This window comes from Giraffa tippelskirchi, chromosome 5 (assembly GCF_054371585.1).
Source record: "Giraffa tippelskirchi isolate mGirTip1 chromosome 5, T2T-mGirTip1v1.2.pri, whole genome shotgun sequence".
NCBI classification, from domain to species: Eukaryota; Metazoa; Chordata; class Mammalia; order Artiodactyla; family Giraffidae; genus Giraffa; species Giraffa tippelskirchi.
Window position 1 is genome coordinate 28,057,571 of NC_137279.1, and position 24,999 is coordinate 28,082,569.

At 48.4% G+C, this 24,999-nt stretch overlaps 1 protein-coding gene across 1 annotated transcript; it reads right to left on the bottom strand.

Annotated features, from left to right (window-relative positions):
• Positions 1 to 6,549: 6,549 nt before the first annotated feature.
• HES4 (hes family bHLH transcription factor 4) lies at positions 6,550 to 24,991 on the bottom strand. The gene is made up of 8 exons (XM_081488150.1): positions 24,796 to 24,991; positions 23,663 to 23,790; positions 11,336 to 15,681; positions 10,661 to 11,212; positions 10,467 to 10,562; positions 10,300 to 10,387; positions 8,237 to 10,217; positions 6,550 to 7,694 (listed from the first exon to the last, which is right to left on the bottom strand). Exons 4-7 carry the CDS (start codon positions 10,766 to 10,768, stop codon positions 9,841 to 9,843), a joined length of 669 nt encoding a protein of 222 aa, XP_081344276.1. The 5' UTR covers positions 10,769 to 11,212; positions 11,336 to 15,681; positions 23,663 to 23,790; positions 24,796 to 24,991; the 3' UTR covers positions 6,550 to 7,694; positions 8,237 to 9,840.
• Between the last annotated feature and the right edge of the window lie 8 nt (positions 24,992 to 24,999).

Sequence of the window (24,999 nt, forward strand, 5' to 3'; positions counted from 1 at the left end):
TTCCATATAAAGTTTAGGAGCACCTTGTCAATTTCTATGTTAACTGGAACTTTGAAGGGGTTGTATTGAATCTATAGCTCAATTTGGGAAGTACTGTCATCTTAACAATGTTAAATATTCCAATCCATGAATGTGGAATATCTTTTTCTTTATTTAGGTCTTTTAAAATTTTTTCTAAATGAATTTAGGATTTCTAAATAGTTAATTTCTGTCAACAATGTTATATAGTGTTCAAAATATGTTTGGTTCTTCTTTTATTAAATTTATTCATAAGATTTCTATTCTTTATGATGTTATTATAAATTGAATAGATTTCTTATTTCATTTTCAGATTATTTGTTAACAGTGCATGGAAATATAATTGATTTTAAAATATTGATCTTGTACCCAGGAAACTTGCTTAACTCATTTATTAATTTTAATGGTGTTTCTTAGTTTTTCATGTTTTTTCCATGGAATTTTCTACATATAAGATCATATCATTTGAAAATAAAGAGTTTTACTTCTGTTCTTCAATATAGATGCATATTATTTCATTTTCTTGCCTAATTGGCCTGGCTAGAACTTCTTACAACTTTTGGAGTTTTTTGTCTGTTTCATTTTTGTTTTGTCAGTTTTCTAACTTTACTGGACAATCAGCAGTTAGTGCTTATCCACATTAACTGTCTGTAGATTTTTGAAAGTGGTGATATGTGCATCACTTCAGTTCAGTTCAGTCGCTCAGTAGTGTCCGACTCTTTGTGACCCCATGAACCACAGCACGCCAGGCCTCTCTGTCCATCACCAACTCCCGGAGTCCACCCAAACCCATGTCCATCAAGTCGATGATGCCATCCAGCCATCTCATCCTCTGTCGTCCCCTTCTCCTCCTGCCTTCAATCCTTCCCAGCATCAGGGTCTTTTCCAGTGAGTCAGCTCTTTGCATCAGGTGGCCGAAGTATTGGAGTTTCAGCTTCAACATCTGTCCTTCCAATGAACACCCAGGACTGATCTCCTTTAGGATGGACTGGTTGGATCTCCTTGCAGTCCAAGGGACTCTCAAGAGTCTTCTCCAACACCACAGTTCAAAAGCATGAATTCTTCGGTGCTCTGCTTTCTTTATAGTCCAACTCTCACATCCATACATGACTACTGGAAAAACCATAGCCTTGAATAGACGGACCTTTGTTGGAAAAGTAATGTCTCTGCTTTTTAATATGCTGTCTAGGTTGGTCATAACTTTCCTTCCAAGGAGTAAGCACCTTTTAATTTCATGGCTACACTCACCATCTGCAGTGATTTTGGAGCCCAGAAAAATAAAGTCAGCCACTGTTTACACTGTTTGCCCATCTATCTGCCATGAACTGATGGGACCGGATGCCATGATCTTAGTTTTCTGAACGTTCAGCTTTAAGCCAACTTTTTCACTCTTCTCTTTCACTTTCATCAAGAGGCTCTTTAGTTCTTCTTCACTTTTTGCCATAAGGGTGGTGTCATCGGCATATCTGAGGTTATTGATACTTCTCCCAGCAATCTTGATTCCAGCTTGTGCTTCCTTCAGCCCAGCATTTCTCATGATGTACTCTGCATATAAGTTAAATAAGCAGGGTGACAATATACAGCCTTGACGCACTCCTTTTCCTATTTGGAACCAGTCTGTTGTTCCATGTCCAGTTCTAACTGTTGCTTCCTGACCTGCATATAGATTTCTCAAGAGGCAGGTCAGGTGGTCTGGTATTCCCACCTCTTTCAGAGTTTTCCACAGTTTATTGTGATCCACACAGTCAAAGGCTGTGCATAGGTAACCAATGTATAGAGCTTGTTTGGTGAATCTTCATCTTCACTATGCTTACATCTTTAAATAGAACTGGTAGGAGCAGAAATCAATTTTATTGCTGGGTTTCAGCTGTTTGATTATGATGTTTTTAAATGTAGTTTTCTTCAAACTTCTTGTGCTTGGATCTGTGCTTATCATTTATGTCAAGATTGTAAAGCTTCCAGTCATTATTTCTTCAAATGTTTCTCACTTCCCCCCACTCCAGAAACCAGTGACACGTATGTCAGGCCCTTAATGTTGACCATAGCTCACTAATGCTCTTTTCTCCACTCCTAGTTTAAAACTATGTTTTATTTTCAATAGTTTTTATTGTTATGTTTGCAGTTTACTAATAGTTTCCTCTTCTATGTCTAATCTCTAATTTGTGTTATGTTTGCAGTTTACTAATAGTTTCCTCTTCTATGTCTAATCTCTAATTTGCATTACTCCCACCCAGTGTGTTCCTTACATCAGACATCATAATTTTTGAAAGGTTGTTGCTGAACCCACGAAAAGACGCCAGGATTCTTGGCCTCCGGAGGAGAAGAATTCAATCCAGGGTCAGAGACAAGGCGTGGTTGCTCAGAGCTTTTGTGCAATAGAGTTTTATTAAAGTATAAAGGAGATAGAGAAAGCTTCTGACATAGGCATCAGAAGGGGGCAGAAAGAGTACACCCCTGCTAGTCTTCAGCTGGATGTTATATACTCTCTAATTAGTTACTACACTGAATCAAAAGAATGTCTGGAGGTTGTAAAGACCTCACCAGGCCCAACTTACATTTTAGGATAACAGGATTAGCATTTGACAATAGAAAGATCCTCCAGACCCACTCTCATAATATACATTCTAAGATATCAGGATTAGTCAGAGGTTTTCAGGAAGGAGAATCTGTCCTCCAGCTGGATATATTGTTGTATAATCCCTAGTATAGAGTTTAAACTGAGTTGTGTAATTGACTAAGACTAAGGAATGCAGAGGAAAAAAGAAAAAAAAAAAGTTTGTCCTTTTCTCCTCCTTGAGAATTTCAGACCCCTCTCTCCTTGGGGACCCCTAGACTTCTTATCAACCTGCCTAGGAGATGACTCTCTCATTTTCTTTTAATTTTTATTTATTTGGCTATGCTGAGTCAGTTGCAGCACGCTGGATCTTCAGCTACAGCATGTGAACTCTTAGTTACAGCATTTGGGACTCAGTTCCCTGACCAGGGATCAAACCCAGAACCCCTGCATTGGGAGTGCAGAGTCTTAGCCACTGGACCACCAAGGAAGTCCCCCATCATAATTTTCTAAAAGTTCATTTGGGTTTTTTTATACCTTCAATGTCTCCAGCACATTCAGTCTTTCCTCTAGCGTCTCAAACATGTGAAGTGCAGCTGTAACCACTGTTCCATTGTCCTTGTCTATCATCTGTGACGTTTCTAGGGTGTTTTCAATTGATTGAACTTTCTCCTTATCATGGGTCAGATTTTCCTGATTCCCTACGTGCCCGGTAATTTTTTATTACTGAACACCAGACATTAATTTCAATGTGTTGGGTTCTAGATATTAATTTTTTTTCTGCTGTGAACAATCTTGAGCTGTTCTGTGCGCAGCGTTACTTGGAAACAGCTTGAGCCTTTCAGATCTTGTTGTAAACTTTGTCGGGCAGGCCTGGAACAGTGCTTCACCTGTGCTGAGTGTTCCTCACTGCTGGACAAGACCCTGTTGGGTCACTCTGCCACCTGCCCTGTAGTTGCAGGGTTTCTGTTCTGGCTGGTGAAGACTGGAACTCTGTGAACTCAGGGGTTGCTGTCTAACCCTCTGGGGGTCCTTTCCCTGGTCTGGAAGAATTTCCTCACAAGGGTATTCTAATCAGGTCTGAGGGTCCCCTGCAGCTCTCTGGAGTTCTGTCCTGGCACCTCTCTTCTTTCTGACCCCTGCGCTATGAACTCCAGCTGCATCTGTCCCTCAGGACTATCAGCTCCATCTCCTCAACTCAGGGAGTCTGCCTGGCTTCGGGCCCTGCACCGGATCCTGAAAACTCTCTCCAAGTCGTCAGCTGGGGCCATGTAGGTCTCACTCCACTTCTTTTCCACTTCCCAAGGACCAGTCTTTCATTTTCAATCTATATTTTGGGAATTTCATGGTTGTTCAGCGGTTAGGACTGAGTGCTTTCCCTGCTGTGGGCCCAGGCAATGCACAGTGTGCATCGGCATCACACAGGACCCAGAGCTCCTCCAACAGGCACCTGCTCCGCAGAGATCAATTTGCTTTCTTCAGATGTCAGCAATGAAACTTCTTAAAGAAGAGTTCTTCCCCAGCTCTGTAGGGGGTCATGGTGACTTGCTGCTCCTATGTGAGTGCTTACCTGGACTACATATCCTTGGTGATCATTACGTAAAATATCAGTATGTCATTTTGAGATAAGATGCTTTGTCTCAAAAATGTCTATGAGGGGAGTTCCCTGGTGGCCTAGTGGTTAGTATTCTGGGTTTTCACTGCCGTGGCCCAGGTTCAAGTCCTAATCAGGGAATTAATATTCCATGAGCTGTGCAGCATGGCAAAAAAAAAAGTGTAAGACTGTATCTTTGATGTCATTGGAAAAGACCCCGATGCTGGGAAAGATTGAGGGCAGGAGGAGAAAGGGGCAACAGAGGATGAGATGGTTGGATGGCATCATCGGCTCAATGGGCATGAGTTTGAGCAAACTCTGGGAAATGGTAAAGGACAGGGAAGCCTGGCATGCTATAGTCCATGGGGTCGCAAAAACTCAGACACGACTGAGCAACTGAACAACAACAAAGGTGAAACAGTCTGCAGAACTTTCTGAGAATCTGCTTCTCAGGTTATAATCCTCAGTTTGGTTCGAATAAAATTCCCTTTTTTTTCTTTCTGATAGTTAAATGAAATTTCATTGACACATTACAGGCTTTATTTCATTCACTCCACACAAAACTCCCCAGCTCCAGGCTGGGGTGGCTCCAACTTTCCCCAGGACCCTGGGGCTCAGGCTGGAACTCCTCCTGACCCAGAAAGACATCGCCTTGCTGGGTTTGCACAGGAGTCAAATCCGTGTGGCAGGGAAGGACATAGGCACAAGGAGCACCAACCCAAATACCCGGAACTCTTGTTCCTGTCCCGGGAGGGGCAGTCAGCAGCCACCTCCAGCCGCCTGTCTGTATAGTAACATCAAGCCCAGGCGTCCTTGTCAGCCTGGCTGCCCTAACAGCACAAATCAACAATAGGAACCCAGAGGCAGATGCCAGCGTGGGTGTGCGTTCCGTGAGGACCTCTTCCCAGCAAAAGCCTGCCTTCTGGCCATGTCCTCACAGGGCAGAGTGAGCATAAGCTCTCCCTTCTCGTCCCTTTGGAAAGGAAGGGCATTAATCCCATCCATAACCTAATTCCCTTCCAAAGGCCCCACTTCCTAAAGTCACCACCGTGGGGGGTAGTATTCAACATACGAATAGCAGGGCAAGGGGCAGTTTGCAGACAAATATTCAGTCCATAGGACCTGAGCTCTGTTCTGGAAAAGTCTGACCAAAGAGTTCAGGCTCCAAGTGGGCAAACTGGTCAGCTCAGTCCTGGGACGTTACCCTCACCTCTTAATTCAACAGAACAAACTTCAGGGGACACAGAGAGAAGAAAATCCTGTGTATTCACAGCCAGATGATGCCCTGTCCCACCTGGGGTCTGGTCCAGAACCAGCCTCCTGATCCAGGTAGAGGAAGAAGCTCAGCCAGGTCTTCCCTAACACTTTACTGACCCCGGGCTGGCAGAAAAAGTTCAAACCCAGGGCCCCAGAGGCCTGGGCTTTGAAAGGCCATGTGAAGGGAGGGTCAGGAGCTGAGGGGCCCTGGTTGGAGCCCGGCCCCTGGATGTCATGTATGGCCTAGGTCATGGTCAGCTCATGGTCAGGGGATGGACATGGCAGCCAGGAGAGGACCGTGGTGCCTCCCCACACCTGGAGCTGCTGAGCCCTATCCCACATGCTAGGCAGAGTAAGGGGTGCTGGGGGATCCTAGCGAAGGGAAGTCCTCCTCTTCACCAGCCTCTGGCCCACTCATGGGTAAAGATGGGAAGGCAGGAACTGGCCCCTACGTCCCCACACAGACATGCAGACTTTTTGTTTGAAGTAGGAGGCCAGGAGGTGAGCCCAAAGTCACCAGGTGGGTGTCAAGGTCAGGCAGGACACCAAGAAGAGACCTCTGAAGCAGCAGCAGCCAGTTGCCTCTTGGTCACCATGGACACCAGGCTGCAAAAAGGGTTGATGTGCCCACTGGGGACAGGTCAGTGTGGCCCTGGGGAAGGTTGCAGGGTTTGTGCTGGGAATGGCAGGGCTGATGGGAACAGGCCTCTCTGGGCAGGGCGGTCAGCTCTGTGGTTCCCAGCATGGAGCATCGCCTACGCCTGTTTTTGTTTGAAGTCGGGGGCCCAGGAACCCCCAACACTATGTTCTGATATAGTGTGCCCCCTCAGTTACTGAAACAGAAATGGCCCCCAGCCCTGCCCACAAGCCACACGGATGGGGCCTGGGCTGCGGCTGGTCAGCCCAAGATGGGAATGGAAGGGGACAGGGGGCTGGCCTGTCCCTGCACCCCCAGCTGGCACTCACAGGGGATCTGCTTCCCAGTGGACATGAGTCCAGTCTGCTCCACTCATCACCACCACTGCAAGGGCTGTTTCTGGGCCTCGCTCCACCCAACCTCTTCCACAATCCCATCATCAAGTGGGCACGAGGTGCTGGCAGCCCTGGGTGACCATGGGCACATTAGTTGTATGTTGCTATTATTACTCACAATTACTTTAATTTTACATAAAACATTATTGTTAATTATAGCTGTACAACAAATTAACCTACAATTTACCGGTTTAAAACAACAAACACTTATTATCTCACACAATTTCTGAGGGATAGGAGCCCAGGAACTGCTCAGCTGGGTGGTCCTGGCTCTCAGTCTCTTCGGATTGCTGTTGAGATGTTGGCAGCAGCTGGGGTCCCATCTGAAGGCTGGAGACCGGCTTATAAATCCCACACTCTGTTGGACTCTCCATAGCAAAGGACAGCTGGCCTCCCCCACAGTGGAGAATGTTAGAGATAGAGAGAGACAGGCCAGGACTCCCCTGCAACCTCATCTTCTACAGGACCTTATTGCTGATGCAGGTCAACCTCAGTACATTCAGAGGTAGAATACCAGGTCAGGGCTCTCGGGGTGCCTCTTTGGAGGCTGTCAACCCCAGGGCCTGTTTCCTTTCCCAATGGTGCCTCCCAGGAGAGGTATGGCCCCTAGAGCTTCAAGGGGCAGAGAGCAGCAGGCACGGCTCCAGAACCCCCTGGGTTCAGCTTCTTTCTCGGGGGAAAGGGGAGCAGGTCCTGGAGCCTAGAGGAGGCTGTTGGGGCCTGGAGATAATCAGGCAATCACAGGAGCTCTGGTAGGGGAGCTAAGGCCTCACCTTTCAAAAGTCAAGACTCCCAGGAGCCCCAGGCCCTACCCCACTTCAAATTCCCAAGTGCCTGGAGTTTCATGGGCCTGGAGAGGCTGACTGCTGTCACCGTTAGGACCAACTCTTTCTACAGATTTCAAACACCTATGATTTGCTGTCATTGTCTGGTCCCCAAGCCCTGACCCCACAGGCAAGAAAGAGGGACCCAGAGTCACAGGGTTCCACAGGGCTGAGACACCCACAGAGCCAGGCAGAGCACCTGACTGCACACAGGAATTCAGCAAACATTCATTGACCCTTGGTCCCACCGGGAACTGGGCTGGACGGAGGCCACAGAGGAACGCAGCTCTACCTGCCAGTGGAGGGGGAAAGGGGCCACACCCTCCCCCCAGAAGGAGGAAGTTCTGGTTCCTTCCCCACCCCCTCCGCATGCTGGCCCAGAGAAGGTGCTTCCTCTATTATTCATCAAGAAAGTCTGCAAGACAAAAGCCAAGACACAAATAGTTGGGGGTGGTGGTGGTGCAGAGGAATTCCCCAGAGCCCCTCTGAAGCAGGGGAGGGACAGGCAATGGGTGGAAGAGTGGGGAGAGTGGGAGGAAGAAGAGTCCACCCTAGCTCTCCACAGACCAGGCAGGGGTCCAGGCTGAGTGTGGAAAGGGCCACGGCTCCGCCCCCAGCAGACGCCAGGATACTGCCCTCAGCTGCCCAGGGGCAGCCTGGGGAGGGGGCCCAGCCTCAGCTGTGCTTCCTAAGACTCCCCTAATCTAATCAAGGGTGAAACTCCTTTCACCCAAGCTAATTAAGGAGGTCTGAATGGCCTGAGCATCTTTCTCTTCCAAGCAGGTGCTGGGGATAGGAGTGAGTGACACAGAAAGGGCCCTGGCCTCCAGAGCCCTCGGGGCCTGGGGTGGCCGCCTCAGGTGGGAAAGTGGGGAGAGAACCTCGGGGGGCAGGAAGGGGGCTGAGCAGGGAAGAGACAGAGGGGGCAGGGAAGGGAGAGAGACACGAGGAACTTGCCTGTCTGAGGAACAGTGTGGTTCCCTTAGAGCCGGAGAGGTCCCTGGAGGGTTGACAGGGACCTCAGCACAAACATCTCTTTGGCGACAGAGTCTTGAGGACAGATGACCAGGAATAGGAAGTAAGGAAGTAAAGGCGAGCACAGCCCAGGAACAGGGGGATCTGGTTTGACACTGTGATTGCCCCCTCCCTGAAGAGTGATGACCCAGCTCCAGGTGACCTTCCTAGGCAGCCCTCTTCCCTCTGGCCACCAGGTGGGGAGTTCCCTTTTATTCCTTCAGGCCACGTGGAGCCCAGCTCTGAGGAGGTCCTGACCACCCCTCTACCCATCCAACCACCTGGCTTCATATCGCAAAGTCCCTCGCCTTTCCCTCCTGCACTGAGCCCCACCCCAAACATCTCCCCTTCCCCAAACAAGCTGAACTTTTGGCTCCTGAAATGGACCCTCTGCAACTCTTCTGCTGGGAGGGCTTCCCAGGCTGGTCAGCAGTAACTTCCCATGGTCCTGCTGGTGACCCAGCTTTCTGAGCCTCCCCAGGGCCTGGACCAGTGAGTGTGTGCAGGTCCCAGGGTGCAGCTTCTGGCCCACATGGCTGCCACTGCCCCGAACCACTGGCCCATCTCCCTGGACACCCAGGGAGATGGGCCAGGCAGCCAGAGAACGGGAGGGGACTGGCTTGGTGGGACTTGGAGGGCCCTGCTTGGTGTGCAAGGCTGAGTCCCGGAGGGCAGATGAACCTTGCTCACAACCATGACATGGAACAGGAGCTGTTGGGGCCATTGGAGGAGGAGACAAGCCTCTAGCAGTGACTCACCCTCCTCCTCCCTGATGCTTCCTGGCCAGGCAAGTTGTTGGCAACCATCTGATGAAATTGGCTGTGGATGGGAAACCCATCTTGCCTTGACCTCAGAGGGCGCAGGATGAGACATTGCAGTATCAGCCACATGACTCGACCACCTCCTCACTGCCCCTGGAGCACAGCTCCCAGCAGCAGCCTGAGGAGATCTGGGACCACAAGACAGTGGCTCCCCAGCCAATGCCCCATGCCGGCTAGGATCACTGTATTGTGGGGTCAGCACACAGCCAGTGTTCAAGACAGGTGCATAGGCCTGCCAATGAACCCCCAATTCCTTCCTACTATCGGGGGACTCCCCTCTCAGGGCAACAGCATGCACACGTCTCCTCCTTCCAGGGGCCTCAGGAGGGGTTTGGGGAGAGAACTGTGCCCCGGGATGATGCGCAACCGCTTCCCAGCACTGGGAGACGCTCTGGGAAAGTGGTGACTGTTCCAGTCCTCCCTGAGCCCCCCAGGGACATCTCACACACACCCTCCCCCCTCGAGGGGGGTCGCGGCTTCAGCGCAGACCGGTACAGCCAAACTCAAGGCCGGGCGAACCCCGCGCGGCCAACCGGCCGGCCCAGGTGGGAGCAGAATGCCCCCCTAGGCCAGCCCCGCCCATTCACGAGAAGACATCAACCGACCCCGCCGCTGGGCCTCGGCCGAACTGGACCTTTCACGAAAACGACTAAACAAAACTCCCTACCCGGTCTCTGGACATAACCATTTTCTGGCACAGTCTCAGTCGGTTCTAGGGCCGCGGCCTCACCGCAGCCACGGCCTCCAGGGCGCGCCCTGGCCCTGAGTCCCGGACCCGGGGGCGGGGAGGGCCAACCCCGGCAGGAAGTTGGGTGCCAAGGCCGCCCCGGGGCGCGGCAAGGGGCAGGGGCCGTCAAAGGCTGGCGGCAGCAGGCGGCGCGCGTAGAATTCGGGCTCCAGGGCTTCGGTAGCTGGGGCCAGCGGAAACGCGCGGCGGGCGGGCCCCAGCTGGGCCAGGCGTGCCGCCAGATGGCCGACCAGACGAGACCGCACGTCCGCAGGGACGCCTTCGCAGCCGGCCAGGAAGCGACTCACTTCGGCCAGACACTCATGGAAGCCGGCGCGATACTTGCCCAGGATGGCGGGGTCCGAGCAGAGGGCGGCTGCGGGGGTGGCAGGAACAGGCGGTCGGCGTCCGCGGCCGCAGCCCCGGCCCCTGAGCCCTCGCCGCCGCCCTCGCCTCACCTGTCACCTGCACGCGCCGCAGGCTCTGCAGGTGCCTCACGGTCAGCTCCAGGATGTCCGCCTTCTCCAGCTTCGAGCGGCGGGAGCTCTGCGGGCGGGGCCGTTGAGGGCGGCAGGGGAGGGCCGAGATTCCAGGCTCCCCGATCTCGCCCCCACCCCCAACTCACCTCTTTCCTGAGGGCGTCCAGGAGGAGGCTCTGCAGCTGAGCCAGACTCTCGTTGATGCGCGCTCGGCGCCGCTTCTCCATGACGGGCTTGGAAGACTGCGGGGCCGGCAGCCGCTGAGTCCTGCGGGCGTTAGCTCCCTTCTCCCCTTCGCGGCGCCCCCGCTCCTGCCAACCCACGCCGGCCAGGTCCCTACCTTCCGGTGCTCGGCCACGCTCCGGGGCTGGTCTGGGGTCCTGCTGGCGCCGGCCGGCGCTCCCGCCCGCGGCGAGGCCCTCGGCTTTCCCGAGGTGTCTGCAGGCATTGTGCGCCCCCGCGCCGCCCCCAGCCGAGGGCAGGCTGGGCGCGCGGTTTCCCAGGCCCCTCTCCCGCGGGTCCCAGGCTCGGCTACCAAGCGCGTGTCTGCAGCAGCCAGGCTATTTAAGGCAGCGCGGCCGCGGGGCGTGGGAATCCCTCTCCGCGTTCTTTCCCACACTCGCGCCAGCCAATGAGCCGCCGGCGCCGGGCAGCCCGCCCCCAGCCGCTGCCCCCGCCGGCTGTCAGTCACTAGTCAGCTCCCGGCCCACAGACCCCGCTGGCGACAAAGGCGAGCCGGGGCACCCCGCCCGCGCCTGCGTCGGACCACGCCGGCCAGGCGGGAAAATCGCCGCTCCCCGGTCCCCCGTTCCGAGCGGTGCGCGGAGGGGGCCTCTCCAGGAGGGCGGAGGCGCGAGGCTCACCTTCAGGCCGAGCGGGGACCGCGGGAAGTCTGAAAGGAAAATTCGCGAGGGGCACTTATGCGCTCACGAAGAACCGGCGAGCCTCCGCCTTCCGCGGATCCCGCCGGGGCCTTGGACCTCCGCGCGGCCCTGACCCTCGCCGCCTGCAGCACCTGCACGACGCCGGGGACACAGTGGACGTGGAACACCAGCCGCTGGACAGGAGAGAGGCTGGCTGGCCAAGGTTGTGAGGGAGGCAGGGGGGTATCACAGGACCAGTGAAAGAGATGCAGCAGAGCAGATAGCGACGTCATCACAGGCAGGATGATGTCATTGTACAGAATTTAAGGATGTTACTGGTCAGGTTGGTGATGTCTCCAGGCAGTCATAGGTGATGTCTCAGGGTTAAGGTAGATGATAACACAAGCCAGATGTAATGATGTATGGTCACTGGTGATGTCACTCTCTTCTGGATTACACAACAGTGATGAGCCAAGCGCCAGCCAAGAAAGTAGAACTCACAAAAAATGAAGGATAATTGTTACATTTCTGTTTGTTATTTCAAAGAAGCGCCTGGAGGAAAGAAGACTAAGCTTATTTTCGTGTTTGATGTTATTGTCACTTTGAATTCCCTTGTGGGGCACAATCATGTTTTGAGCTCTGGGGATGCCAGCCCGTGGTGGCCTGGGCAGTCTTGTCTGCATCCCACAGACCTCTCCGGAGGCCCACTGTGGGCCCGACTGCCCTTGGGGCTGGGGAAGCATCTCCTGGATTCTGAACTGATGCGGAAGGAAAAGGCAAATGAGCAAAATAAATAATGACATGGTTTCCAGAGACAGAAAGAAATGTGTAGGTTGTGGGGGGAGCGGAAAGCCTTCTTTCCAGTGAGTGGTCTGGATGGTATTTTTGCAGTGAGCTCTGCAAGTCCAGAGGAGGAAGTGGCATTCCCATAATGGAAAGGAACCACAGGACCAAGGGAGGAGGGGCAGGGACAGGCGGGATCGGGGCTCTAGGGGCTTCAGGTCCCCAGAGGGGTCTAGGAGAGTCATGCTTGGCTTTTCTGAGCAGCAGAGGAGCCGACTGGCAGCTCGGAAGGGCCACCTCCCATGCTACATTCTACCTAGTGGGTGGCGATGCTGGGTGGCCCCCACCTCAATACCCTTTCCCAGGGGTCCAGTCTGGGACCCCATGCAGATGCCTGTGATGCAGGTTTGATCACTGGGTGGGGGAAGACCCCACCCCCCACCCCCACCCCGGAGAAGGAAATGGAGACCCACTCCAGTATTCTTGCCTGGGAAATCTTATGGACAGCCTGGCGGGCTACAGCTCAGTCGCAAGAGTCAGACACAACTGAGCAACTGAAGGAAGGACCCTCCTGTACCTGTTTCCTTACCTGTAAAATGGGCTACCTTTTCATTTAGCCCTGGGCTACAGTCCATGGGGTCGCAAAGAGTTGAACACCACTGAGCAACAAACATTTTCACACTTTCACTGAGAAGATAAATGAGATCTGATTTTGAAAGCACCCAGCACATGCAAGCAGGATGGAGTCACCTGGATTCACCTCTGCCACATGCTCCACTGTACCCTCTGCCCTCTGAGACACCCCCTCCCTACCTGGGGTCTTCAGAAGCCTGTTTCTTGGCCCTTCTAGCCCCAACAAGGAGCCTTCTGTCGCCCAGAGCAGAGTGAGTTCCCAGGGGTGTCATCTATATCCCTGTATCCTTCCCACTGGGCTGCACCCTTACTCTCTCTGGGCCCTCGTACCTCTGGCTGTCCCCTCCCTGCCTTTTACATCTGGATTTGATCTCTTGTAGGACTTGGGACTCCTGGGGGCCATAGGGGCTCCCTTGCTCTGAGTAGGGAGGGAGAGTCCTGGGCTGCAGTGGGGAAACTGTTGAGAAATACTGACGCGGAACACAGCCTTTTCCAAAGATGGCTACAATACATCCACCCCAAACACTCTACCTGTGTGTCCTTGGTGAGATTTTGTGATGACATTAACATATAAGAGAGGGGCAGTGGTGAGCTATGAATTCTGAGGCTTGACTTTAAAAAAGTTCACCTTGCTGTCCTGGGAAACTCACTCCTGGAAACCATCGTCCCCTCTGTGAGGAAGCCCGAACGGGCCTCATGGAAAGGCCCCATGGAGAGGCCTTGTATAAGTGTTGAGCCAGAAGCCTAGAAATCTCAGCTGCCAGACAGGTGATCCCAACCTGCCACTTCAGAGCCCCCACTCACACTTTCCCAGCTGCCCCTGTGTGCTCTGTTCCATTCTTGATTCACATGACTGGTGTTACTGTGACCCTTTGGGGTCATTCGTTACTCAACAGTAGTAACTGGAATAGCTAAGATGGCCCAAGCCCTCGACCTGCCCCCTTCCCAGCAGCCCCAATCCTTGTTCCTTCCTTTCTCTGGCATTCACAGAGTCGCAGGAGCTTCCAGCACTGGCTGTCCATCTGACGAGGTGATTTTTGCAGCTATCCAAGGCCAACTATCTGTCCTCCTAGATCCAGGCTTGAGTTGGCCAAGTCCCAGTAGGCTGATGGTCCCAAGGCATCTCTAGGGACCACTGTTGGCCACTGGTCAGGAAAGGTAGTAAGGGAGTCTGTGTGGGAAGAGAGGTGTACTTTCCAGTCCAGACACTGGGCTGCAGCCTTGAGGGGGTGGGGGGGATGGTCTTTCTCACATCTGGCTCCCAGGACAGCATTCCACAACATTCATACGGTGTCCCTTGGGGGCCTGCCAGGTGCTGTCTGTGCATAGGCCCCTCCCAACCTCTGACATGGGGGTGGCACCTGCCCTTGCACTGAGCCTCTCAGCATTCCACAGGCACGTGGGTCCCAGGATATCAGAGACACCATAGACCATGACCAGCAACCTCCTGTTCCCTCTTCTCCTACCGAGGGGCAACAGCTTGTGGACTCAGGCAGCCAGGACCAGAGTTGCCAAGTGACCAGGTTAGAGTCCTTACAGGGTTTCTCCTGGAGCATGGGAGTTGGGTGCTTGGATGATAAAGTGGCAGAGGCTAGGGCTGGAGGAACCCAGGATTCAGAGGAGAAGAGGGAAGCAGATGACCAACACCCTAATCCTAACCCTGAGGGGGCATCTTTCACTTTTACAGGCCAGGGGACCAAGACACCTTCCCTCGGCCCTTGATGCTGGGCAGTGGGAGCATCCCACCAACACCTGATGCCTGACAGCACCTCCCCCGAGGTCTGGGCATTGTCAACATCTTTCTCCATTATTGGATGTTGACACCTCTCCACACTGGGGAAGCCATGTCCCCCCAATTCTGTGTGGTGACAGAGTTCCCACCGTATCTGCCTGTGATGCCACCTCCCTGTGGGCTTCCGTGGGTGCTTCTCTCTCCAATCTCCTTGGACCACCACTCTCCGGAGAGGTACACTTCACTCTGCTTCTGCCGGTCACATCCAGACTGGTTTCTTCTTCACCAAAAAAAGTCCCAGCTTTGAACCTCATCTTATTAACAGATCTCACCTTGTGAAGTCCACTGCAACCCTGGGGGGGGGGCCTCCCCATACTTTCTAAAGGTTCACTCCTGATTCCCTGTCACTTTCTCCAGCGGCTCCTGTCACAGTCCTTGTTGATTTCAAAATTCACACGGTTGATCTGGACTTCCTGGCCTCCATGGGGCATCCTGGTGTAGAGTTGGCAACTAAACTTCCAATCCTAGGCGCTGGGTGTTGACTGTAGCTCTCAGATTCCCACCCACCCTGGAGGACATGCCCACCATGAGGTCAGAGCCTGTGGTACAAGATCCCTGCTGCTTTTCCAGGGTGACTTGGGATCCTGCCTCCTCCCTCCACACTCTCAGTCTCTTGTCTCAGGTTCTGCCTCCCGTTTCTCCTTGTGCCTTTCGGTCCTCTGGTACTTGGGGAACAAGTCGTCACCCTAACCTTTCTATCCACACAGCTGGAGCACTCTCTGCCCAGTGGTGGAGCCTGACTGAGGCACCAGCCTCCTCTGAATCTGACTGTTCTCAGTTCTCAGACCAGCATTCTGCCATCATCCTTGACCCTGGGAGTTTACTCCCAGTGCTGCTCTGGCAGGTCCTACAGTGGCTCTATCTCCCTGATGTATACAAACACCCACTTCTGACCTCTTGCTTTTCCACCACCAGCTGCGAGCCGCCACCACCTTCAGCCAGGAATTTTGTAGATGTTCTTTGCCACAGCAAGGTAGCCAGTCTTGGAGCCAAGTGCTCAGTGGGGGCAGGTGGACAGGAGAGGAGATTAGAGGGCCAGCAGAGTCAGAAGAACAAGCCTAAGCTCCTCTCTTCTCTGGGAAGATTATGGGAAGCCATGGGAGAGAAGGTTGTGTGTAGATCACTCTGGCTCTTGGCTCCACCACAGATTATGGGGTCAGGATAGAAGCACAGCTGCTCGGCTGTATCCACAGCAGCCTCAGTGGACAAGGGCGCATAGATATAAGTGAGGTCATGGATGTTCTTGGGAGAGTTTTTTGTTGTTGCTACTGCTGTTAGATGGTTGAAGGGCTTAAAAATAAAAGCAAGTGTTTTAAATGATACAGATACTGTTTTAAAGGTTTAAGGAAGTTTAAGTTAGTTTGTAAATGAAACCAAATATTAACCAAAGACCCCTTTATAAGTGGCCATTGTAACTTCATAAATAGGATATTCAGGTTTTTCTCTAGAACATATATAAATATTTTGTGGTCATGTTGTTAGGTGCCTACAAATTAAAAAATAATTTCATTTTACCAATGAGCTCAACCTGTAATTGTTATGCAACCTTCTGCATCTAATAATGCTTTGACTATAAGATTTCTTTGTTAATCTGTTAGTAAAATTGCTAATATGGTCACATCTGTTTCCTTTTACTTAACATTTACATGGTAGGTTTCTTTTCACGGTAGGTTTCTCTTCATCCTTTTACTTTCAGTTTCCTGTAACTTTATGTTTCATATGATTTATGTCTTCTGTAAGCTGTGTAAAATCAGATTATTTTTAATTAGGCTGACAATCCTGGTCATTTAGTCCCCCTGGATTTCAGACCTCTGCTCTTTAGAACTGTGAGGGAATACATTTCTGTTGTTTTAAGCCACCCAGTTAGTGGTGGCTTAAAAGCCTCCAAGACACAGAGACATGCTTCCAGGGTTATCATTTTGCCTGCCTAAAGCCTTTGCATTTAGTTCCTCTTGTCCAAAGCAGGTGACATTCAATGAAGTAACTAAAAGAAAATAAAGGTTCTATTACTGTATATGCCATATTTTTGTTATCCTTTTAAATTTTTTTATTACTTAAAAATTTTTTGAATTGTTGTTTCATTCTTTTGTCTTTGTGCCATATTTAATGAGGACTTTCCTGGTGGTCCAGTGGTTAAGACTAGTGCTCCCAATGCAAGGGGCATGGGTTTGATCCCTAATCAGGGAACTAAGATCCTGTTGGCTGCATGCCATGGCTGAAAAAAAAACCCAACAAAACACAAAAAAACAGAATCAAAATAATGGTTTTTTGAAGGAGACAGGGATTTTCACATTCTATATTCTTTGTTATATTTGTGGCTTTCTTTTTATAATACTAATATTATTTATGCAAAGAATGAGTCACATTAGAAATTTAGAATAATATAAGCAATAGTTAAACTGTTTTGTGCCTGTTAACAACTTTGGTGCCCTATAAGATTATTTTGGGGGAATTAATGGAATGATTAATTCGTATGAAAACAATTTGGTTTTCCCCATTCCTTTTATTTAAATTTTATTTATTTACTTTAAAATTTATTTTTAAAATATTTAATTATTTTTAGGTATTTAATTTTATTTTATTTATTTATTTTGGCTGCAGCTTGTGGGATCTTAGTTTCCCAACCAGGGATGGAACCTGTGCTCCTGAAGTGAAAGTATGAAGTCCTAACCACTGGACTGCCAGGGAATTCCCTAAGTATTTATTTTTATTTTTAGCTAACGTATGCCTGAAATGTGCTGTTTGTAATAGTAAAAATGTGCAAACAACCAATATTTATTCAACAATATGAGACTGGTTAACTAAATTACACTTTATTCTATAATGGGCTCATTATGCTATAGGCAACAAATGCACATATGCAGCCATTAAAACAACTTGCACAAAAGTATGAGGCCTTACAAATAGCTGAGAAAAGAAGAGAAGCTAAAGGCAAAGGAGAAAAGGAAAGATATACCCATCTGAATGGGTCTGACAGAATGTGGCCCACTGGAGAAGGGCATGGCAAACCACTTCAGTATTCTTGCCTTGAGAACCCCATGAACAGTATGAAAAGGAAAAAAGATAGGACACTGAAAGATGAACTCCCCAGGTCAGTAAGTGCCCAATATGCTACTGGAGATCAGTGGAGAAATAACTCCAGAAAGAATGATGGGATGGAGCCAAAGCAAAAACGATACCCAGCTGTGGGTGAGACTGGTGATAGAAGCAAAGTCCGATGCTGTAAAGAGCAATATTGCGTAGGAACCTGGAATGTTAGGTCCATGAATCAAGGCAAATGGGAAGTGGTCAAACAGGCGATGGCAAGAGTGAACATCAACATTCCAAGAATCAGCGAACTAAGATGGACTGGAATGGGTGAATTTAACTCAGATGACCATTATATCTACTACTGTGGGCAATAATCCCTTAGAAGAAATGGAGTAGCCATCATGGTCAACAAAAGAGTCCGAAAGGCAGTACTTGGATGCAATCTCAAAAACAATAGAATGATCTCTGTTCGTTTCAAAGGCAAACCATTCAATATCACAGTAATCCAAGTCTATGCCCCGACCAGTAACACTGAAGAAGCTGAAGTTGAACGGTTCTATGAAGACCTAACACCCAAAAAAGATGTCCTTTTCATTATAGGGGACTGGAATGCAAAAGTAGGAAGTCAAGAAACACCTGGAGTAACAGACAAATTTGGCCTTGGAGTACAGAATGAAGCAGGGCAAAGGCTAATAGAGTTTTGCCAAGAGAACGCACTGGTCATAGCAAACACCGTCTTCTAACAACACAAGAGAAGACTCTACACGTGGACATCACCAGATGGTCAACACCGAAATCAGATTGATTATATTCTTTGCAACCAAAGATGGAGAAGCTCTATACAGTCAGCAAAAACAAGACCAGGAGCAGACTGTGGCTCAGATCATGAACTGCTTATTGCCAAATTCAGACTTAAATTGAAGAAAGTAGGGAAAACCACTAGTCCATTCAGGTATGACCTAGATCAAATCCCTTATGAGTATACAGTAGAAGTGACAAATAGATTTAAGGGACTAGATCTGATAGACAGAGTGCCTGATGAACTATGGACAGAGGTTCGTGACATTGTACAGGAGACAGGGATCAAGACAATCCCCATGGAAAAGAAATGCAAAAAAGCAAAATGGCTGTCTGAGGAGGCCTTACAGATAGCTGGAAAGAGAAGAGAAATGAAAAGCAAAGGAGAAAAGGAAAGATATTCCCATCTGAATGCAGAGTTCCAAAGAATAGCAAGGAGAGAGAAGAAAGCCTTCCTCAGCGATCAGTGCAAAGAAATAGAGGAAAACAACAGATTGGGAAAGACTAGAGATCTCTTCAAGAAAATTAGAGATACCAAAGGAACATTTCATGCAAAGATAGGCTCAATAAAGGACAGAAATGGTATGGACCTAACAGAAGCAGAAGATATTAAGAAGAGGTGGCAAGAATACACAGAAGAACTGTACAAAAAAGATCTTCACGACCCAGATAATCACGATGGTGTGATCACTCACCTAGAGCCAGACATCCTGGAATGTGAAGTCAAGTGGGCGTTAGAAAGCATCACTACGAACAAAGCTAGTGGAGGTGATGGAATTCCAGTTGAGCTATTTCAAATCCTCAAAGGTGATGCTGTGAAAGTGCTGCACTCAATATGCCAGCAAATTTGGAAAACTCAGCAGTGGCCACAGGACTGGAAAAGGTCAGTTTTCATTCCAATCCCAAAGAAAGGCAATGCCAAAGAATGCTCAAACTACCGCACAATTGCACTCATCTCACATGCTAGTAAAGTAATGCTCAAAATTCTCCAAGCCAGGCTTCAGCAATATGTGAACCGTGAACTTCCAGATGTTCAAGCTGGTTTTAGAAAAGGCAGAGGAACCAGAGATCAAATTGCCAATATCCGCTGGATCATCGAAAAAGCAAGAGAGTTCCAGAAAAACATCTATTTCTGCTTTATTCACTATGCCAAAGCCTTTGACTGTGTGGATAACAATAAACTGTGGAAAATTCTGAAAGAGATGGGAATACCAGACCATCTGACCTGTCTCTTGAGAAACCTGTATGCAGGTCAGGAAGCAACAGTTAGAACTGGACATGGAACAACAGACTGGTTCCAAATAGGAAAAGGAGTACATCAAGGCTGTATATTGTCACCCTGCTTATTTAACTTATATGCAGAGTACATCATGAGAAACTCTGGGCTGGAAGAAACACAAGCTGGAATCAAGATTGCCAGGAGAAATATCAATAACCTCAGATATGCAGATGACACCACCCTTATGGCAGAAAGTGAAGAAGAACTAAAGAGCCTCTTGATGAAAGTGAGAGAGGAGAGTGAAAAAGTTGGCTTAAAGCTGAACGTTCAGAAAACTAAGATCATGGCATCTGGTCCTATCACTTCATGGGAAATAGATGGGGAAACAGTGGAAACAGTGTCAGACTTTATTTTTTGGGGCTCCAAAATCACTGCTGATGGTGATTGCAGCCATGAAATTAAAAGACGCTTACTCCTTGGAAGGAAGGTTATGGCCAACCTAGATAGCATATTTAAAAGTAGAGACGTTACTTTGCCAACAAAAGTCCGTCTAGTCAAGGCTATGGTTTTTCCAGTGGTCATGTATGGATGTGAGAGTTGGACGGTGAAGAAAGCTGAGCACCGCAGAATTGATGCTTTTGAATTGTGGTGTTGGAGAAGACTCTTGAGAGTCCCTTGGACTGCAAGGAGATCCAATCAATCCATCCTAAAGGAGATCAATCCTGGGTGTTCATTGGAAGGACTGATGTTGAAGCTGAAACTCCAATACTTTGGCCACCTGATGTGAAGAATCGACTCATTGGAAAAGACCCTAATGCTGGGTGGAATTGGGGGCAGGAGGAGAAGGGGAAGACTGTCGGGAGCCGCGGTAGGCATTACTGACAAAATGGAGGCACGGCCCCAACCCCCTCTCCTCATCCTGCAGGCACGGTCCCGGGATGAAGGAGTTAGGTCTTGTGATTCTGACTTGTCCTTTCCTTCCTCTGGTTGAGTTGGCTGGAAAGAATGTTATAATCCATAACGTTAACTATTGACATTTATTCAAGGATCTTTACAAAGAATGCTCCAGGATGAGCACATAGGCTGCAGCCTGAGATCATGGGAAACATTGTTACCTGAAACCTGCCTGTAAGGGGAATGTTTATGGCAAAAGAAGTTTGCTGAGTTTAGGGGTTAGGAATAATTAAGAATAATTAGCAGCTAAAGGTTTAAGGTATGTTGTGAAAGTGAAGTCGCTCAGTCGTGTCCGACTCTGTGACCCCGTGGACTGTAGCCCACCAGGCTCCTCTGTCCATGGGATTTTCCAGGCAAGAATACCGGAGTGGGCTGCCATTTTCTTCTCCAGGGGATTTTCCCAACCCAGGGATCGAACCCAGGTCTCCCACATTGCAGGCAGATGCTTTAACCTCTGAGCCACCAGGGAAGGTATGTTGTGGTGTTGGCATATTTTACTATAGCTTATGGAAACTAGGTATTTTAGAGATACTAACAGCCAAAAGCCTTTTTAGGAGATGATGAGCTTAAGTTACTAGGGGATAGCAGGATTTAAAGAGATAAGAAATAAACTGAGGAATGTAATATACAGCCCAGAGACAAACTTGAGTTACAATGTTATCACAAGGACACTTAAGAAGAAACTCTGATGGACAACAATGATTTATGGAGACAGTAAATATGCGTGAGGGGAAACTGAAGATGTCATACCTCTGACCTAATGCTTTTGTAAAAGTATAAAAGAAAACCTGATGCTTAAAATAAACATGCAGCCTAGTGCTTTGAGCGAGAGACTGCATCATTTTCGTTCGCCAACCCTGTTCATCCCTTCAGGGCGTTTCCCTGGCTGCAGAGCTGGACTCCAGCAAGTGTCGCCTGAACAGAGAACACCTGAAGGGTAAGTAGTTAATCAAGTAGGTAAGTAATTAATTAAGCAATTTCATAAATGCAAAGCGGGACGGGTAGGATTGTGTTCGTGGGTGACCAGGGCCCCTCTGCAGTTCAGGCAGGGTGAGGAGAACACAGAATCAGTAAAAATATTCTCTAGGAAAATGGGACTCTCTGCATCCAAGAATAGACAAATGTTTATTGAAACGTTACTCACATGTTAGCCCATAGAGGCATTAAACTTCTAATTTTTGTATTCTCTAAATGTTTATTAAAATATTACTTCACATGTTAGCCCATAGAGGCATTAAACTTCCAATTTCTGTCCAAGAGCAATGCCCATGGTTTCCTGAGGAAATCTGAAAACCTGGGTAAGGTTGGAGATCAGTTACATTTGTTTTTTACTTTGCATGGGCCAGAAAAGGTTCCGGTAGATGCTTTTGCTCTGTGGAATATGATTAGGGACGTACTGGACCCTCGGCATGAGGCTGTTAGACAGCCTATGGGAGAGGCTGCAACGGTGGATGGTGGGCTTCGGCCTTCCGCGCAAAGTATGTTTTCTGCCATTGGCGAAGAAAAGGAGGGAGACTGTACTCAACCTCCCGAGGAAGGAGAGGACTTGCAGGACGCTGCGGCCGAGCGCCCTACCAAGGCCCCTCCTCCTCTGCGCAAACCTTTAAAAATTTATCCATCACTTTCTGATTTAAGGCGATCGCAGCTGCCTCCGTTTGCGCCTCCCAGGGCCCAAGAGTTCCCCACTTTGCCCCCAAAGCCTCCCAGAGCATTGCCTGAGGCTGAGAAAGATAAGGAGTTTTCTGAAACAAAGAAGCTTTTAAAGCAGACGCATGCACAATATACAGAGCGTGCTCCTTGGAGAAAGCCCCTTCAGGGGGCCCTCACCCAGGCTAAAAAAAAAAAAGAGTAAAACAACAGGGAGACTTAGAATTCTCTTTGGCCTTTCCAGTAGTTTTTACCAAAACAAAAAGGGAAGGTGAGGAAGCTCCAATTGGAGAGTGGCTGGTCCCCTGCCTGAGGGCATTTTAAGACTTGTGCTCGGGCGTGGCTCGCTTTCCCTTCAAGGAGTTTCGGTGGTGCCTGATGTAATAGATTCTGATTATATGGGGAAATTAAAGTTTTGATTTCAAAGCCTGCCAAAACCGTGCAAATTAATAAAGGTCAAAGAATAGCACAACTTCTGCTTTTACCTTATTATCAGATAGGAAAAACCTTGACTTCTCAAGCTAGGGGCCCCAGAGGATTTGGATCTAGTGATCTAGTCTTTTGGGTGCAAGAAATTACAGCTTCAAGGCCTTTGAAGGATCTTTTAATTCAAGGAAATAAAATGTCAGGGCTGTTAGACAGTGGAGCAGATGTCTCTTGCATTGCTGGAAAAGACTGGCCCTCGTCCTGGCCAACACGTCTGACCAATGCCAGCTTGGTAGGAATAGAGTCAATGACCTCGGTTGTTAAGAGCTCACAAATTTTGACATAGTCAGATGAAAAGGGGGCACAAGGCACCTTTTGCCCATATGTGATTCCTTCACTGCCTTTTTCTTTATGGGGGAGAGATATATTATCTCAGATGGGAATGCTTTTATATAGCCCAGATGAAAAAGTTACTAACCAAATGCTGCAAATGAGGTGTAACTCTGACAAGGGGCTTGGTAAAGATCAGCAGGGAATTGCTTCTCCATTAGAAATCGTTCCTCACAAAAATAAAAATGGTTTAAGATATTCAAATTTATCCTAGAAGCTGTTGCTCTTGCTGCCGATCCTATTATCTGGAAATCTGATGATCCGGTATGGGTGGAGCAATGGCCCTTAACAGCTGAAAAGCTGCAGGCAGCTGAAGACTTAGTTATGGAGCAACTGATGGCCGGCGATATAGAGTCTTCTAATATAGTCCCTGGAATACTCCTATTTTTGTCATTAAGAAGAAATCAGGAAAGTGGAGATTGTTACAAGATTTGAGAGCTATAAACGCAACTATGGAAGACATGGAGGCCCTTCATCCGGGTCTCCCTTCCCCAGCAGCCGTACCTTTTCAATATAATGTGATAGTCATAGATCTACAAGATTGTTTCTTTACCATCCCCCTGGCTGTTCAAGATTGTAAGAGATTTGCTTTCAGTCTTCCTTCCGTTAATTTTAAACAGCCTTATAGAAGGTTTCAATGGAAGGTTTTGCCTCAGGGAATGAAAAATAGCCCCACTTTGTGTCAAAAATTTGTGGATCAAGCTGTGCAAAATGTTAGAGGGAAGTATAAAGATTTATATTTGATACACTATATGGATGATATTTTGGCTGCCCATAAAGATAGAGCCTTATTGCAACAAATCTTACCTGAATTGATTGAGGCCTTGGAAAACTGGGGTTTGAAGATAGCTCCAGTTAAGATACAAGTAAATCCTCCTTTTTCTTATTTAGGAAGGGTGTTAAATACCCATACTGTGAGTCATGCTCCTTTGCAGCTGCAAAGAGATCATTTACTAACTTTAAATGATTTCCAAAAATTATTAAGGGATATTAATTGGATATGCCCACATTTAAGACTGACTACTTCAGATTTAAAGCCTTTATTTATTGCTTAAGGGGCGATCCTAATCCCAGTTCTAAGAGAAAATTGACTAGTGAGGCAGAGTTGGCTCTTGTTAAAGTGGATGAGGCTTTGAATGATCAGTTAATTAGAATTAATATTACCAGAGGATGGGATTTAATTATTCTCGCCACAGATCATACACCTACAGGATGCTTGTGGCAAGAAGGCCCATTAGAATGGCTCCATCTACCAGTGACGCCCCCCAAAAATAGTTTATCTTATCCCAGCTTGGTGGCACAATTAATTATAAAAGGTAGAAAAAGAAGTGTGGAACTTTTTGGAAAAGAGGTAGCAAATATAGTGATTCCATTCAATAATGATCAACTGCAATTTCTTTTACAAAATAGTGATGATTGGCAAGTTGCCCTGATAGATTTCAGGGGACAAATTTTGTTTCATTTACCCTCAAACCCCCTTTTGCACTTTTTAAAAACACATCCCGTGATTTTTCTGAAGAAATTTTCTATTCAACCTTTAGAAGGGGCAATTTTAGTTTTCACAGATGGTTCCTCTAATGGTAAAGCAGTTACAATTATTAATGGAAAATCCCATGTTCAGGTAACTGTAGAGACATCTGCCCAAAGAGCTGAGTTAAGAGCAGTTATTTGGGCTTTTCAACATTTGAGAGACCGTGCCTTCAATCTTTTAACTGACTCCCGATATATTGTAGGGTTGTTTCCTCATATTGAGACTGCTAATATTCTGGAAAATAAGACTACTATCTTCTCCTTGTTACTCGATTTACAGAAAGAGATCAAGCATAGAGTTAAGAAATATTTTGTGGGACATATTAAAGCCCATTCCGGCTTGCCCGGCCCTTTACATGAGGGAAATGCTTTGGCAGATGCATTAAGTAAAGTAATTGCCTTAAACTTACATGCAAAGATTGACAAGGCTAAAAATTCTCACAAAATTCACCATCAAAATGCAGCTGGTTTAAGGCATGAGTTTCATATCCCTAGGGAGGTGGCTAGACAAACAGTCAAGTTATGTCCAAACTGCCCAACATCTAATCCATCTCTACCATTAGGAGTAAATCCCTGAGGCCTTAGGCCTAACGCTCTCTGGCAAATGGACGCAA